This window comes from Salmo salar, chromosome 27 (assembly GCF_965601325.2).
Source record: "Salmo salar chromosome 27, fSalSal1, whole genome shotgun sequence".
NCBI classification, from domain to species: domain Eukaryota; kingdom Metazoa; phylum Chordata; class Actinopteri; order Salmoniformes; family Salmonidae; genus Salmo; species Salmo salar.
In genome coordinates, this window is record NC_138317.1 from 44,920,668 (window position 1) to 44,938,217 (window position 17,550).

The window sequence follows — 17,550 nt, forward strand, 5'->3', positions numbered from 1 at the left end:
ACCATTCTGTGAGCTATGCGGTGCTGCAAAGCGCAGAATCTTCGCGGTGGATAGAGGCAAACGGTGTAATGGAAGATGCTTTAGCCTAGATGAATCTAACGGGCATTTCGTGGACAGCTGTGTGTCAGTAAAAATTGACACTTTGAAGCGAGCGGTGCAGTGGATGATATTCTGATGGGTTGTGGAGGAAGCCGGTCCGACACAATAATCGAACCGAGGTATCATGAAAGCTGGACCCGAGAAACCGAGTCGACATGGCTCACCAATACAGACGCCGAGGCTGCTCTTTCTACTATCAACAGTAAGAAGTGTCGTGATTGTGGAAAATATTCTGGATTTAAAGCTGAAAAATACGCATGTTGGGTTGGGTAGCTGCTATCATGTAGCTTGTCTATTATACTGCTGTATAAACCCACTGTAGTTTCCCGATACTTTTTTTTAATTGAGGCAGTGAGTATATCATGTATCCGTTCATTGTCATGGTGAATAGCGGCAATTTGGTGTAAATGTATTGGATAAAGACGGGTCAATAATAAGTAATACTGTATGCAGAATCATCTTCACACCAGTGTGCTGAGATGGCCCATATGAACTGTGTGGTTAAGATTGTTTCAATCCACCTCTGTTACAAAGGGTCAGTCTCTCAATGCCCCAATCTGTTTTCATGTACAGTACAGTCAAACTACATAAGGTTATAATCTCACTACTTCTGCCACCTTGTATTGATATGTAATCCCCTACTTCTCTGTGATTTACCTAGACAGCAAAGTACATGTTACAACCTTCATTTAAAATTGATTCAATATTTAAAAAAAAAATCTCACCCATCTACACACAATAACCCATAATGATAAAATGAAAACATGTTTTTAGAAATTGTTTTAAATTTATTGAAGATGAAATGCAGAAATCTCATTTACATTAAGTATTCACACCCCTAAATCAATACTTTGTAGAATCACCTTTGACAGTGATTACAGCTGGGAGTCTTTCTGGGTCAGTCTCTTAGAGCTGGGAGTCTTTCTGGGTCAGTCTCTAAGAGCTGGGAGTCTTTCTGGGTCAGTCTCTTAGAGCTGGGAGTCTTTCTGGGTCAGTCTCTTAGAGCTGGGAGTCTTTCTGGGTCAGTCTCTTAGAGCTGGGAGTCTTTCTGGGTCAGTCTCTTAGAGCTGGGAGTCTTTCTGGGTCAGTCTCTAAGAGCTGGGAGTCTTTCTGGGTCAGTCTCTTAGAGCTGGGAGTCTTTCTGGGTCAGTCTCTAAGATCTTTCCACACCTGGATTGTGCAACATTTGCCCATTTTATTATTTTCTAAATTCTTCAAGTTCTGTCAAATTGGTTGTTGATCATTGCTAGACAGCCATTTTCAGGTCTTGCCATAGATTTTCAAGTAGATAAACTTGGCCACTCAGGAACATTCACTGTCTTCTTGGTAAGCATCTCCAGTGTAGAGTTGGCCCTGTGTTTTAGGTTAATGTCCTGCTGAAAGGTGGATTCTTCTTCTTCAGGTAAAGGGCTGGAGGGTATTCAGAAGGAGAAGAGGATGATGGTGACCACAGGGACCCAGTGTGGGAAGCAGACCCTCACCAGCTCAGGACCCAACCACTGGCGGTCCTGCCACGATATAGGCCTCACTGTATGTCCATACCAAACGGGTAGTCTCCTGACAATCAGATGATGATTGTCATAATCAATGAAACCAGTGTCCTAACAATCAGGATTAAACAGGAGTGGTGGGATTATCATATATAACTTGTTGTTTTGTCTGCTCAGTATTTATCTAAACCATATAGTAGCCTATATAACATGGGTGGTTTAATGAATCAGTGCAACTCAAGATGACAGTGTGGGCCTATATACTAAACTATACTACTGTACAGGGTCTGTAATACTAAACTGAAGCCTCCATGTCTATGACTGTTAGGGTGAAATCTTCTCTTGTCCTTTTACAGCAAACAAAAAAGGAGTCCAGAAGAAGAGCATCTAAGGAGGTGCCTGCTCCGTCTAAAGCGGTCCAGTCTGTCAGTGGGGATACCGTCCCACTCAGTCAGGCCGGTGATGAAAGGTGAAAACAGCCAAAGGAGGCTGGAGAATGATGATCCACTGTCTGGTGGAGCTGGAATAGGCCTGGAGGGTTGAGCTGGAATAGGCTTGGAGGGTTGAGCTGGAATAGGCCTGGAGGGTTGAGCTGGAATAGGCCTGGAGGGTTGAGCTGGAATAGGCCTGGAGGGTTGAGCTGGAATAGGCCTGGAGGGTTGAGCTGGAATAGGCTTGGAGGGTTGAGCTGGAATAGGCCTGGAGGGTTGAGCTGGAATAGGCCTGGAGGGTTGAGCTGGAATAGGCCTGGAGGGTTGAGCTGGAATAGGCCTGGAGGGTTGAGCTGGAATAGGCTTGGAGGGTTGAGCTGGAATAGGCCTGGAGGGTTGAGCTGGAATAGGCTTGGAGGGTGGAGCTGGAATAGGCCTGGAGGGTTGAGCTGGAATAGGCTTGGAGGGTTGAGCTGGAATAGGCCTGGAGGGTTGAGCTGGAATAGGCCTGGAGGGTTGAGCTGGAATAGGCTTGGAGGGTGGAGCTGGAATAGGCCTGGAGGGTTACAGACAAGCCCTGATTCCTGGTGACAAATGTTGCTTGTGTCCCAAATGGCACCCGATTCCCTATGCAGTGCCCTATGCAGTGCCCTATGCAGGGAATAGAGTGCCATTTGGGAATGCATTCTTTATCTTCACCCCAGGGGCGTGAATTGGGTAAGGCAGACATACCCTAGTTTAACGCCAACTATTTAAAATAGGCTACTAAAATCAGTCCAATCCCCAGTAAAAAAGCAAATGCAGTTTAGTGGGTATTTGGACTGACTTTAGGACCATGCGGAGGGCAGGGAGTGGGAGGGAAGGCTGTTTGTATGTCTGGCTGGCTTTATGAAGAGCGCACACAGCTGCAGGGAACGTTTTCTCAAAACAGTGCAGAGTTAAGATGTCTTTGGCTTCTTTTAGCTGTTCTCCAATTTGCTTTTTAGAATTTTTAAATTGTGTAGAAATAAAGTAAATGAGCTTCAATTTGGTTCAGCTGAAATGACCACCTGCCTCACCCTGCTTCACCCCAATGCACCCTCTCACCCTCCCTCCCTCTCACCCTCCCTCCCTCTCACCCTCCCTCCCTCCCTCGCTCCCTTACACAGAGACATCGATTACACATGTGGAGGAGGTGCAGAAGGTTCTGGAATGGATGAACTGTGAGCTGGGTGAATGGGTGAACTGCAGATGGATGGATGGGTGAACTGCAGATGGATGGATGGGTGAACTGCAGATGGATGGATGGATGGGTGAACTGCAGATGGATGGATGGGTGAACTGCAGATGGATGGATGGGTGAACTGCAGATGGATGGATGGGTGAACTGCAGATGGATGGATGGGTGAACTGCAGATGGATGGATGGGTGAACTGCAGATGGATGGATGGGTGAACTGCAGATGGATGGATGGGTGAACTGCAGATGGATGGATGGGTGAACTGCAGATGGATGGATGGGTGAACTGCAGATGGATGGATGGGTGAACTGCAGATGGATGGATGGGTGAACTGGGTGAAACAGAGTGGGTGAGTGGGAAGCCAATGAATGATTGAATGGTGTGTATTTACAGGTAGTTAAAAACACGTGTGTGTGTGTGGTCCTGTGAGGCTCAGTCGGTAGAGCTTAGCGTCTTGCAACACCAAGGGGTCGTGGGTATGATTCCCGATGGGGACAACCATATGTAAAATGTATACATGCTAGCTGTGTATACACGCTAGTATTTACACACTAGTGTTGCTGGGAATTAGCTTGCATGAAAACGGAATAGTCCACCGGAAGCCAGAAGTTAAATTTCAACTTACTCTGTTGATTGTCTGTATGTTCTGTCCTAATACAGGGAGGAATTTGAGAAAACGCGTCGAATAGCATATCAATTTACATTCCAAACCTGGGTCTGTTGTGGACCCGCTTCCCTCATGTCAAAAATAAAAGTCCTGCGTGTGTGCCATACCTGCACAAAATTTAAAAAAAGCAAGAACTTGTGGGCGACTTTTATTTTGACATGAGGTAAGCGGAGAGAAATTGACCTCTGAGGAACTGTACGGGCCCACAACAGACCCATGTTTGGGAAGTCTGTTTAGTTATAGTACATTCCATGAGATGTTTTTCCTCTCTCATTCTCCCCTGCATAAGGACCAAGCCTACAGACAAAAAAAAAAAAAATCGACAGAGTAAGTTGAAATTTAAATTTTGTTACCTGACAAACGGCTTCCGGCGGACTATTCTAATACCCAGCAACACTAGCGTGTAAGTACTGGCATTACTAAACGCAGCTAGATACACAATAGATACACTAAGCGACTTTGGATACAAGCGCCTGCTAAATGGCATGTTATCGTTAGACCAAAAGTGCTGTCCACCGACGACTACAGGGGGCTTTTACAACTAAATATAAATATCCCGCATGTGCCTATACAATAATATTGTCTTATTCCTCTGGGCTCGTATTCATAAAGTGTGTCCGAGTAGCAGTGCTGTTCTCGGATCAGGTCTCCCCTTTCCCATATAGTCTTACCCATTATCTAAAAACGTATCCTAGATCAGCAATACTACTCTGAGACACTTGATGAATACAGACCCTGATTCCTTGTTGAGTTTAGTTCTTGTGAATATGATAAACTGCTCTGTAATGGGGTTTTAATCTAGCTGCTCTGTAATGGGGTTTTAATCTAGCTGCTCTGTAATGGGGTTTTAATCTAGCTGCTCTGTAATGGGGTTTTAATCTAGCTGCTCTGTAATGGGGTTTTAGAGTGGTTTTAATCTAGCTGCTCTGTAATGGGGTTTTAATCTAGCTGCTCTGTAATGGGGTTTTAATCTAGCTGCTCTGTAATGGGGTTTTAATCTAGCTGCTCTGTAATGGGGTTTTAATCTAGCTGCTCTGTAATGGGGTTTTAATCTAGCTGCTCTGTAATGGGGTTTTAATCTAGCTGCTCTGTAATGGGGTTTTAGAGTGGTTTTAATCTAGCTGCTCTGTAATGGGGTTTTAATCTAGCTGCTCTGTAATGGGGTTTTAATCTAGCTGCTCTGTAATGGGGTTTTAATCTAGCTGCTCTGTAATGGGGTTTTAATCTAGCTGCTCTGTAATGGGGTTTTAGAGTGGTTTTAATCTAGCTGCTCTGTAATGGGGTTTTAATCTAGCTGCTCTGTAATGGGGTTTTAGAGTGGTTTTAATCTAGCTGCTCTGTAATGGGGTTTTAATCTAGCTGCTCTGTAATGGGGTTTTAATCTAGCTGCTCTGTAATGGGGTTTTAGAGTGGTTTTAATCTAGCTGCTCTGTAATGGGGTTTTAATCTAGCTGCTCTGTAATGGGGTTTTAATCTAGCTGCTCTGTAATGGGGTTTTAATCTAGCTGCTCTGTAATGGGGTTTTAGAGTGGTTTTAATCTAGCTGCTCTGTAATGGGGTTTTAGAGTGGTTTTAATCTAGCTGCTCTGTAATGGGGTTTTAATCTAGCTGCTCTGTAATGGGGTTTTAGAGTGGTTTTAATCTAGCTGCTCTGTAATGGGGTTTTAATCTAGCTGCTCTGTAATGGGGTTTTAATCTAGCTGCTCTGTAATGGGGTTTTAGAGTGGTTTTAATCTAGCTGCTCTGTAATGGGGTTTTAATCTAGCTGCTCTGTAATGGGGTTTTAGAGTGGTTTTAATCTAGCTGCTCTGTAATGGGGTTTTAATCTAGCTGCTCTGTAATGGGGTTTTAATCTAGCTGCTCTGTAATGGGGTTTTAATCTAACTGCTCTGTAATGGGGTTTTAAGCTGCTCTGTAATGGGGTTTTAGAGTGGTTTTAATCTATCTGCTCTGTAATGGGGTTTTAGAGTGGTTTTAATCTAGCTGCTCTGTAATGGGGTTTTAAGCTGCTCTGTAATGGGGTTTTAGAGTGGTTTTAATCTATCTGCTCTGTAATGGGGTTTTAAGCTGCTCTGTAATGGGGGTTTAGAGTGGTTTTAATCTAGCTGCTCTGTAATGGGGTTTTAGAGTGGTTTTAATCTAGCTGCTCTGTAATGGGGTTTTAATCTAGCTGCTCTGTAATGGGGTTTTAGAGTGGTTTTAATCTAGCTGCTCTGTAATGGGGTTTTAATCTAGCTGCTCTGTAATGGGGTTTTAATCTAGCTGCTCTGTAATGGGGTTTTAGAGTGGTTTTAATCTAGCTGCTTTGTAATGGGGTGCTGCTCTGTAATGGGGTTTTAATCTAGCTGCACTGTAATGGGGTTTTAGAGTGGTTTTAATCTAGCTGCTCTGTAATGGGGTTTTAATCTAGCTGCTCTGTAATGGGGTTTTAATCTAGCTGCTCTGTAATGGGGTTTTAATCTAGCTGCTCTGTAATGGGGTTTTAGTGGTTTTAATCAGTGGACAAAGTCCTCTCCCATTCTGCTATCTCAGGACAAGCTTCTGAAATAAATGTATGACATGTTTTTATGCATTTAATTTGAAGTTTTTGCCAGCTGTGTATTCCAGTATGTGTGTTCTGCATGTGTTTGAACCATCTGAGCCTCATAAAGTGGTTTCATCTTCAATCTTTGTTGATGACTGATTGGTTTTTTTGGGCTCTTTTCCTACACAAAACAAAGGGCCTCATCCAATCCTAGGCTTATCTTTCCTTCCTCCCTTCCTCGAAGTAATAATCACTAATTAGAATTTCTAAATGGCTGGAGAGGTGAAAGGTCATCTGGTGGAGCCCTTGCGTACACCTTCTTTGGCAGGGTTTTAGGGAAATGGAGGAAAAAAACCAAACATACAAAACAAAATAATCATCAATCAAGTTTACTCGCAGCCCTCAGCAGATCCAGAGACCTGAGAGGACGTCACTGCCCGAGCAATGGACAGCGATGTCTCCATGGCAGCCAAACCACTCTCACCGCTTCAGCATAAGAGACATGTTGAACAGCTCTTATCCTACAATCTCTGCTTCTTTAACCCTTACCGGCCATTCAGTGGACTCAGGTACAAACGCTTCCCATCACAGTGGAGACATTCAACCTCATCTTCTTTCAGAAAATTAAAAATCACTCGTGTCCGTCTCTCTGCAAACATTCATCACATGTCCAAAACATGCAATTAGAACTCTGCAGCCCCATGGGGACCAATGCCCTCACAGGGAACCTCACTATATCCTATCTATGTGTAGGGGGCCCTTGCATACACCTCTCCAAATCAGTGATTACTTAAAAGGAAGGGAGAAATTGTATTTATTTAACTACGCAAGCCAGTTAAGAACACACTCTTATTTACAATGACGGCCAAACCCGGACGACGCTGGGCCAATTGTGCGCTGCCTTATGGGACGCCTAGTCACAGCTGGATGTGATACAGCCTGGATACAAACCAGGTACTATAGTGACGCCTCTTCCATTGAGATGCAGTGCCTTAGACCGCTGCGACACTCGGGAGTCCAAGGAAGACAGAGTGCACTTTAAAAAGAATTGGAATGGGGCCTGTGAGTTCAACACGACAGGAGTGCTTGATGTGAATGGACCATGATGGTTGGATAACAATACTGTGTCACCTGTCCAGTAGATGGTGGAGAGACCCTTTATGCCTGAGAGGGTTTGGTGATTGACCATCTTTCTACGGTAGCTTATTTGGACACAACTAAATAGACCTTTCTATTAGGCGGAGTATGATTGTTCCTTAAAAGATAGGGAGGGAAAAGGCAATCCTTTAGGTCATAAATATCTTTACTTTAATTAAATGTCTGACTTCTAGTGGAACCCAGGGTGCATCCAAAATGGCACCACATTCCCTATATAGTGCACTAGGGCCCACAGGACTCTGATAAAAAAAAAGTAGTGTACTACATAGGAAATAATAGGGAGCCATTTCTGCCTCAGTCACAGTAATGGGTAATGGCTTGTCCATGATGAAGGGTTGGTTGTACCAGTTGATGCAGTGGAGAAAAAAAAATGGCTCCTCTTTTGAATGAAGTGTCAAAACACATTCATTCAACTGAACCCACTGGGCACCCATAGAATCAACGTTGTTTCCACGTCAGTAGCCAGTGGGTATTTTTACAGTATGTACACTACATGGCCAAAAGTCCGTGGACACACCTTCACATTTGTGGACTAGGCAATTTCAGCCACACCAGTTGTTGACGGGTGTATAAAATCGAGCATACAGCCATGCAATCTCCATAGACAAACATTGGCAGTAGAATGGCCTGTACTGAAGAGCTCAGTGACTTTCAAGGTGGCACAGACATAGGATGCCACCTTTCCAAACAAGTCAGTTCATCAAATTGATTCCCTGGTAGAGCTGCCCCCCGGTCAACTGTAAGTGCTGTTATTGTGAAGTGGAAGCATCTAGGAGCAACAACGGCTCAGCCGCTAAGTGGTAGGCTACAAAAGCTGTCCTTGGTTGCAATACTCACTACCGAGTTCCAAACTACCTCTGAAAACAACTGCAGCACAATAACTGTTCATCAGGAGCTTCATGAAATGGGTTTCTATGGCCGAGCAGACGCACACAAGCCTAAGATCACAATGCACCATGCCAAGCGTCGTCTGGAGTGGTGTAAAGCTCGCCGCCATTGGACTCTGGAGCAGTGGAAACGCGTTCTCTGGAGTGATAAATCAAGCTTCACTATCTGGCAGCTCGACAGGCGAATCTGGGTTTGGCGGATGCCAGGAGAACGCTACCTGCCCACACGCATAGTGCCAACTGTAAAGTTTGGTGGAGGAGGAATAATGGTCTGGGACTGGTTTTCATGGTACGGGCCCCTTAGTTCCAGTGAAGGGAAATCTTAATGCTACAACATACAATGACATTCTAGATGTTTCTGTGCTTCCAACTTTGTGGCAACAGTTTGGGGAAGGCCCTTTCCTCTTTCAGCATGACAATGCCCCTGTGCACAAAGCGAGGTCCATACAGAAATGGTTTGTCAAGATCAGTGTGGAAGAATTTGACTGGCTTGCACAGAGCCCCGACCTCAACCCCATTGAACACCTTTGGGATGAATTGGAAAGCCGACTGTGAGCCAGGCCTAATCGCCCAACATCAGTGCTCGACCTCACAAATGCTCTTGTGGCTGAATGGAAGCAAGTCCCTGCAACAATGTTCCAACATCTAGTAGAAATCCTTCCCAGAAGAGTTGAGGCTGTTATAACAGCAAAGGGGGGGGACCAACTCCATATTAATGACTTCCCTGAAGAGTGGAGGCTGTTATAGCAGCAAAGGTGGGGACCAACTCCATATTAATGACTTCCCTGAAGAGTGGAGGCTGTTATAGCAGCAAAAGGGGGACCAACTCCATATTAATGACTTCCCTGAAGAGTGGAGGCTGTTATAGCAGCAAAAGGGGGGGATCCAACTCCATATTAATGCCCATGATTTTGGAATGAGATGTTCAATGAGCAGGTGCCCACATACTTTTGGCCATGTAGTGTATTTCCTCTGTTTTTAGTTCAATAATGTCAACCCTCACCATGAATCTATCTGATGAAAAGCCCCTGAACATCAATGAATACGTGTGTGGACAAGTATAATGAATAATACGTGGACAACTACAAATACTTAGGTGTCCGGCTAAACTGTAAACTCACCTTCCAGACTCACATTAAGCATCTCCAATCTAAATCTAGAATCGGCTTCCTATTTCGCAAAACAAAGCCTCCTTCACTCGCGCTGCCAAACATACCCTCGTAAAACTGACTATCCTACCGATCCTTGACTTCTACGATGTAATTTACAAAATAGCCTCCAACACTCTACTCAGCAAATTGGATGCAGTCTATCACAGTGCCATCCGTTTTGTCACCAAAGCCCCATATACTACCCACCACTGCGACCTGTATGCTCTCGTTGGCTGGCCCTCGCGTCATACTCGTCGCCAAACCCACTGGCTACAGGTCATCTATCAGTCTTTGCTCAGTAAAGCTCTGCCTTATCTCAGCTCACTGGTCACCATAGCAGCACCCACCCGTAGCACGCGCTCCAGCAGGTATATTTTACTGGTCATCCCCTAAAGCCATTTCCTCCTTTCCTTCCAGTTCTCTGCTGCCAATGACTGGAACGAACTGCAAAAATCTCAGAAGCTGGAAACACTTATCTCCCTCACTAACTTTAAGCACCAGCTGTCAGAGCAGCTCACAGATCACTGCACCTGTACATAGCCCATCTGTAATTAGCCCATCCAACTACCTCATCCCCATACATATCTATTTTGCTCCTTTGCACCCCAGTATCTCTACTTGCACATTCATCTTCTGCACATCTATCACTCCAGTGTTTAATTGCTAAATTGTAATTATTTCGCCACTATGGCCTATTTATTGCCTTACCTCCCTTATCCTACCTCATTTGCACACACTGTATATAGATTGTTTCTATTGTGTTATTGACTGTATGTTTGTTTATGTGTAACTCTGTCTTGTTGTTTATGTCGCACTGCTTTGCTTTATCTTGTCCAGGTCGCAGTTGTAAATGAGAACTTGTTCTCAACTGGCCTACCAGGTTAAATAAAGGTGGAATAAAATAATTAATAAAAATACACTACCTTTGTCTGTCTGGATAAACCAGATATTTATAGATATGGATAAACTAGATAGTTATCATATCAACCAATCAAAACAGATATGGATAAACCAGGTAGTTTTTGATATGGATAAACCAGGTAGTTATAGATAAACCAGATATTTATAGATATTGTTAAACTAGATAGTTATCATATCAACCAATCAAAATAGATATGGATAAACCAGATATTTATCACAACAACCAATCAGAATACATATGGATAAACCAGGTAGTTATAGATAAACCAGATATTTATAGATATGGATAAACTAGATAGTTATCATATCAACCAATCAAAACAGATATGGATAAACCAGGTAGTTTTTGATATGGATAAACCAGGTAGTTATAGATAAACCAGATATTTATAGATATTGTTAAACTAGATAGTTATCATATCAACCAATCAAAATAGATATGGATAAACCAGATATTTATCACAACAACCAATCAGAATAGATATGGATAAACCAGATATTTATAGATATTGATAAACCAGATATTTATAGATATTGTTAAACTAGATAGGTATCATATCAACCAATCAGAATACATATGGATAAACCAGATATTTATAGATATTGATAAACCAGATATTTATAGATAAACCAGATAGTTACCAATCATCTATTTTCCTTTTCAATAAAAAAAACACATGTATGATGAACCTTAAACTATAACAACATCTATTTATCATAATCCACTGATGGAGAACAACATTTTGGTTCAAAAGGATGACATATTTGGATGTTTTATTTATTTTTTACTTTTATTTAACTAGGCAAGTCAGTTAAGAACAAATTCTTATTTCAATGATGGCCTAGGAACAGTGGGTTAACTGGCTTGTTCAGGGGCGAAACGACAGATTTTTGCCTTGTCAGCTCGGGGATTTGATCTTGCAACCTTTCGGTTACTGGTCCAACGCTCTAACCACTAGGCTACCTGCCATGGTTCACAGATAAGGTGCTGAAGAAAATGTAGATGTATGTATGTTGTAAGTCTTTGTACGCAATGCAAGGTATAAAGTACTTTAAAGTATTACTTAATTCATTTTTTGGGATATATGTACTTTAATTTACTATTGATATTTTTGAATACTTTTACTTCACTACATTGCTAAATAAAATTACATTTTGAATGCTTAACAGGACAGAATAATGGCCCAATTCACACACTTATCAAGAGAACATCCCTGCTCTTCCCGACTGCCTCTGATCTGGAGGACTCACTAAACAGAGAACATCCCTGGTCGTCCCTACTGCCTCTGATCTGGTGGCCTCACTAAACAGAGAACATCCCTGGTCATCCCTACTGCCTGTGATCTGGAGGACTCACTAAACAGAGAACATCCCTGGTCATCCCTACTGCCTGTGATCTGGAGGACTCACTAAACAGAGAACATCACTGGTCATCCCTACTGCCTGTGATCTGGAGGACTCACTAAACAGAGAACATCCCTGGTCATCCCTACTGCCTGTGATCTGGAGGACTCACTAAACAGAGAACATCCCTGGTCATCCCTACTGCCTGTGATCTGGAGGACTCACTAAACAGAGAACATCCCTGGTCATCCCTACTGCCTCTGATCTGGAGGACTCACTAAACAGAGAACATCCCTGGTCATCCCTACTGCCTCTGATCTGGAGGACTCACTAAACAGAGAACATCCCTGGTCATCCTTACTGCCTCTGATCTGGAGGACTCACTAAACAGAGAACATCCCTGGTCATCCCTACTGCCTGTGATCTGGAGGACTCACTAAACAGAGAACATCCCTGGTCATCCCTACTGCCTCTGATCTGGAGGACTCACTAAACAGAGAACATCCCTGGACATCCCTACTGCCTCTGATCTGGAGGACTCACTAAACAGAGAACATCCCTGGTCATCCCTACTGCCTCTGATCTGGAGGACTCACTAAACAGAGAACATCCCTGGTCGTCCCTACGGCCTCTGATCTGGAGGACTCACTAACCAGAGAACATCCCTGGTCATCCCTACTGCCTCTGATCTGGAGGACTCACTAAACAGAGAACATCCCTGGTCATCCCTACTGCCTCTGATGGAGGACTCACTAAACACACATGCTTCGTTTGTAAATTATGTCTGAGTGTTAAAGTGTGCCCCTGGCGATCCATAAATAAAAGAAAAAACAAGAAAATCGTGACATCTGGTTTGTTTAAAATACTTTAAAACTTTTACGCAAGTAGTATTTTACTTGAGTCATTTTTATGAAGGTATCTTTACTTTTACTCAAGTATGAGAATTGGGTACTTTTTACACCGCTGTTTGTACGTTGTTTAAGTCATGTGTAGCTTTTTTGTTTGTTTTGTTAATCAATGTATGTTATTCGTTGTTAAACGAAAACGTTAGAATATCTGGTAGGCTCTGAGACCATGCGGCACATGCCATCACTGGCGTCAAAGATGATCTATTATATTGACAAGAAAGCCGAGGGACCGCTCTACCTACATGTCCTCAAAGAGTTAAGGCAAGTGAGATCAGGTGGGCCCATTGTAGCCACTGACAGGACAGATACGCACAACTGAGTCGTTTTCCTCAAAGTTGCCGAAATGTCACCTGCATCCACTTATATCAGTACATTTGTAAAAGTTCAAACATTACGAACAGTCTATTCGATCAAATAAGCCTCACGTAATTCGACACTCTCTCGCAAACCTCCAATGCAAAAAGGTTTTAGCTCACGGAGACAGATTTGGGGCGGAGTAAATCCTCTCGCTTCTCTTCCTCTGTGTTGGCGGCCATAATAAACCCCTGTACGTGAAATCAGTGGATGAAACACTGTTGAGGAATACGGCCGTAACCATCTCTTTTTCAGTAACAACACGCGTTTCTCATACAGCTATATAGATATATGTTTTTCTCTCTCGAAGACTGCCATTATTTACGTGGATATAATATTATGTTGTTTAGATGGCTTAACGGCCGGGGACGGAATGTTAATCTCACCAACGCTTCTCCAAGATATCCGCGTTGACCAGTATCTGAACTCCTGGGACATGAACATGGACATCGCCGATGGATCGGAGGATCTTTCCTTGGAGGAGATTTTATCATTGTACAGCCAGCCGATCAACGAAGAGCAGGCGTGGGCTGTTTGTTACCAATGTTGCAGAACTTTAGCGCGGAAACACCGGAAGACAAATTCCAAGACTTCTGGCTCATCTGTTGGGGATTTGACGAGAAGGATAGAAGGACCTGGAGATGTACGGATTCTGAGAGATGGAACGGTTACATTGCACCACCAAGACAGCACAGGTAAACAACACAATGTCTGTCAAAATCTTCATACATTTTTGGTCCCACTAGGCTTTTTGATTACTATCTAGGTTCCCCTATTTGCATTATTACCTAAGGTGAACATATCTAAGTGGTTAGGATACATTTGCATTGGATACACAAATATTTGTATTTATAATTCCATAATCTATGGTGATAATAAAAGCTATACTTTCCTGTCGCACCCAAGGACAAGCTTTTGGAGACATCCTGCATCAGAGTGGCCATATTGTTTATTTCTGCCAGGTGTTGATATGGTTTACACACCTGCAATGCATTTTATTAGACAAGTCAGTTAAGAACACGTTGTTATTTACAATGACGCGCTACCAAAAGGCCTCCTGCGGGGGACGGGGGCTGGGATTAAACATATAGGACAAAACGCATCATGAGGAGACACACCACAATACTACATAATGAGACCTAAGACCAACATAGCATGTGACAGCACAGCGTGGCAGCAACACAGCGTGGCAGCAACACAGCGTGGCAGCAACACAGCGTGGCAGCAACACAGCGTGGCAGCAACACAGCGTGGCAGCAACACAGCGTGGCAGCAACACATAGTACAAAAATGATTGGGCACAGACAACAGCGCAAAGGGCAAGAAGGTAGAGAGAACAGTACATTACGTGAAGCAGCCACAACTGTCAGTAAGAGTGTCCATGATTGTGTCTTTGAATGAAGAGATAAAACTGACCAGTTTTAGTGTTTTTTGCAGCTCGTTCCAGTCTCTAGCTGCAGCGAACTGAAAAGAGGAGCGAACCAGGGATGTGTGTGTGCTTTTGTAACAGTGTAGGTTCCGTCCCTCTCTTCGCCCCAACCTGGGCTCAAACCAGGGACCCTCTGCACACATCAACAACTGACGACATCGGTTACACTTTGGGGACCTTTAACAGAATGTGACTGGCAGAACGGGTGTTGTATGTGGGGGATGAAGGCTGCAGTAGATATCTCCGATAGGGGGGAGTGAGGCCTAAGAGGGTTTTATAAATAAGTGTCAACCAGTGGGTCTTGCGACAGGTATACAGAGATGACCAGTTTACAGAGGAGTATAGAGTGCAGTGATGTGTCCTATAAGGAGCATTGGTGGCAAATCTGATGGCCAAACCACATGACCTTTGTTTTGGAGGTGTTCAGAACAAGGTTAAGGGTAGAGAAAGCTTGTTGGACACTAAGAAAGCTTTGTTGTAGAGCATTTAACACAAAATCCGGGGAGGGGCCGGCTGAGTATAAGACTGTATCATCTGCATATAAATGGATGAGAGAGCTTCCTACTGCCTGAGCTGTGTTGTTGATGTAAATTGAGAAGAGTGTGGGGCCTAGGATCAAGCCTTGGGGTACTCCCTTGATGACAGGCAGTGGCTGAGACAGCAGAAGTATTCATGCAACTGGTGTGAAATGGCTAGCTAGTTAGCGGTGGTGCGCGCTAATAGTGTTTCAAGTGGTGACGTCACTCGCTCTGAGACCTTGAAGTAGTTGTTCTCCTTGCTCTGCAAAGGGCTACGGCTTTTGTGGAGCGATGGCTAACGATGCTTAGTGGGAGGCAGTTGTCGATGTGTGCAGAGGGTCCCTGGTTCGAGCCCAAGTAGGGGCGAGGAGAGGGACAGAAGCAACTCTGTTACATTCACACCCCATAACCTTTTCCACATTTTGTTGTTACCGCCTGAATGTAAAATAGCTTAATATGAGATTTTGTGTCACTGGCCTAATACCCCATCATGCCAAAGTGGAATTATGCTTTTAGAATTGTTTACAAATTAATAATAAAAAATCTGAAATGTCTTGAGTCAATAAGTATTCAACCCCTTTGTTATGGCAAGCCTTAAAATCAGGAGTAAAAATGTGCTTAACAAGTCACATAATAAGCTGCATGGACTCACTCTGTGCAATAATAGTGTTTACCATGATTTTGTAATGACTACCTCATCTCTGTACCCCTCACATCGAATTATCTGTAAGGTCCCTCAGTCAAGTAGTGAATTTCAAACACCGACTCAACCACAATGACCAGGGAGGTTTTCCAATACCTCACAGAGAAGGACACCTATTGGTAGATGGGTAAAAAAAAGCAGACATTGAATATCCCTTTGTGGTGAAGTTACTAATTATACTTTTGGATGGTGTATCAATACACCCAGTCATTACAAAGATACAGGTGTCCTTCCTAACTCAGTTGCCGGAGAGGAAGGAAACCACTCAGGGATTTCACCATGAGGCCAATGTTGACTTTAAAACAGTTACAGAGTTTAATGGCTGTGACAGGAGAAAACTGAGGATGGATCAACAACATTGTAGTTACTCTACAATACTAAGCTAAATGACAGAGTGAAAAGAAAGCCTATACAGAATAAAAATATTTTAAGGCAATAAGGCACTAAAGTAAAACTGCAAAAAATATGCCAAAGAAATCAACTTTGTCCTGAACACAAAGCGTTATGTTTTGGGCAAATCCAAAACAACACTTCTGAGTACAATGGTGGTGGCTGCATCCTATTATGAGTATGCTTGTCATCGGCAAGGACTAGGGAATTGTTTTTAGGATAAAAATAAATGGAATAGAGCTAAGCAGAGGAGAAAATGTAGAGTAAGTTAAGGGGTATGAATACTTTATTTAGGCACCGTATACATTTATTTAGCCTAGGCAGCCGATAACGGTCGCTAGGTCTGCACTATCGCGACCAGGGGGTCTGTCTATAGTGACGCCGCATGCAGTGAGATGCACTGAGATGCAGTGCCTTACAGGCTTGACCACACCGCTCGCGTCACATGCACAAGCATTGCAAAATAAATTTAGAAATCTGTTATTGAAATATTGCACCCACACTGCTCGCGCGCACCAACGAGCGTCTGCGTTGCCAAGGGCTAAAATAGAAGTCAGTTCTATTTCTGACGCAGATCGCGCTGAAAGTCCTGCCTCTCCCATCTCTTCATTGGTTTATAGAAGCAGGTACCCACGTGCCTTCTCCTCATTGGTTATACCCACGTGGGTGACTGAAAGACGAACGAGGTCGGTGGCGGTAATGCACCTAATTTATGAAAGTTGCCAATTGCAATATAAAGTCAAGAGAAGAAAAGGCCTGGAAGGAAGAGGGATGACTAGAAAATATTCGGTTGGCCGTTTTATGTGTGGATTAATTGGCGGAGTAGAGGACCTTGTGCATTTCAGGTAAAATAACAACTCAATGTTTATATCCCAGGACAAATTAGCTAGCAACAGCAAGCTAGCTAAATGGGACAAATTAGCTAGCAAGTGCAAGCTAACTAGCTAAATAGCCATAAATGTTTAATGCTTTTCAACCTGTCCCCAAATGAATAATTGGTTCAGAGTTTGTTTTGATATATTTAACCTGCGTGTCGTGATCACGTTTGGTGTAGGGGGACAAAATACATTTATGCACGACCCGCGCAGCCGATTTGGGTTCCGTGTCAGACCGCTGCGCCACTCGGGCAAATAAGAGCCACGTTAGCAGCCACCACTGATCTAATGTCATAGGTGCACAAACCACATAAAGTGAAAAAAATAATTTTAGAGTATTTAGAACACCCACTGTCCTCTAAACAAGATTGTGCTGCTGATGCCAAGTCCCATAGCAGTCTCTTTCTGCTGTGAAGCAGAGGGTAACAACACAAGTAGTGCAGGTGATGGGAGATTGCTTGTGGCACAGAGTACAACGACGC

At 43.5% G+C, this 17,550-nt stretch overlaps 2 protein-coding genes across 3 annotated transcripts in view; both read left to right on the top strand.

Moving 5' to 3' along the window:
- LOC106589127 (brain and acute leukemia cytoplasmic protein) lies at nt 1–12,727 on the top strand. Its single transcript, XM_045709473.2, has 4 exons — nt 1–301; nt 1,502–1,629; nt 1,946–2,058; nt 11,718–12,727. The coding sequence occupies exons 1-4, from the start codon at nt 175–177 to the stop codon at nt 11,725–11,727; spliced, it is 378 nt and encodes a 125-aa protein (XP_045565429.1). The 5' UTR covers nt 1–174; the 3' UTR covers nt 11,728–12,727.
- Nucleotides 12,728–13,336: 609 nt separating this feature from the next.
- The window catches only part of LOC106589129 (protein spire homolog 1), a 118,925-nt gene continuing 114,711 nt past the window's right edge, over nt 13,337–17,550 (top strand). For both annotated transcript variants that reach the window (XM_014178832.3, XM_045709470.2), the window contains exon 1: nt 13,337–13,848. In XM_014178832.3, the coding sequence (XP_014034307.1) occupies nt 13,527–13,848 (322 nt within the window). In that variant the 5' untranslated portion in view covers nt 13,337–13,526. The remainder of the gene's footprint in view (nt 13,849–17,550) is intronic.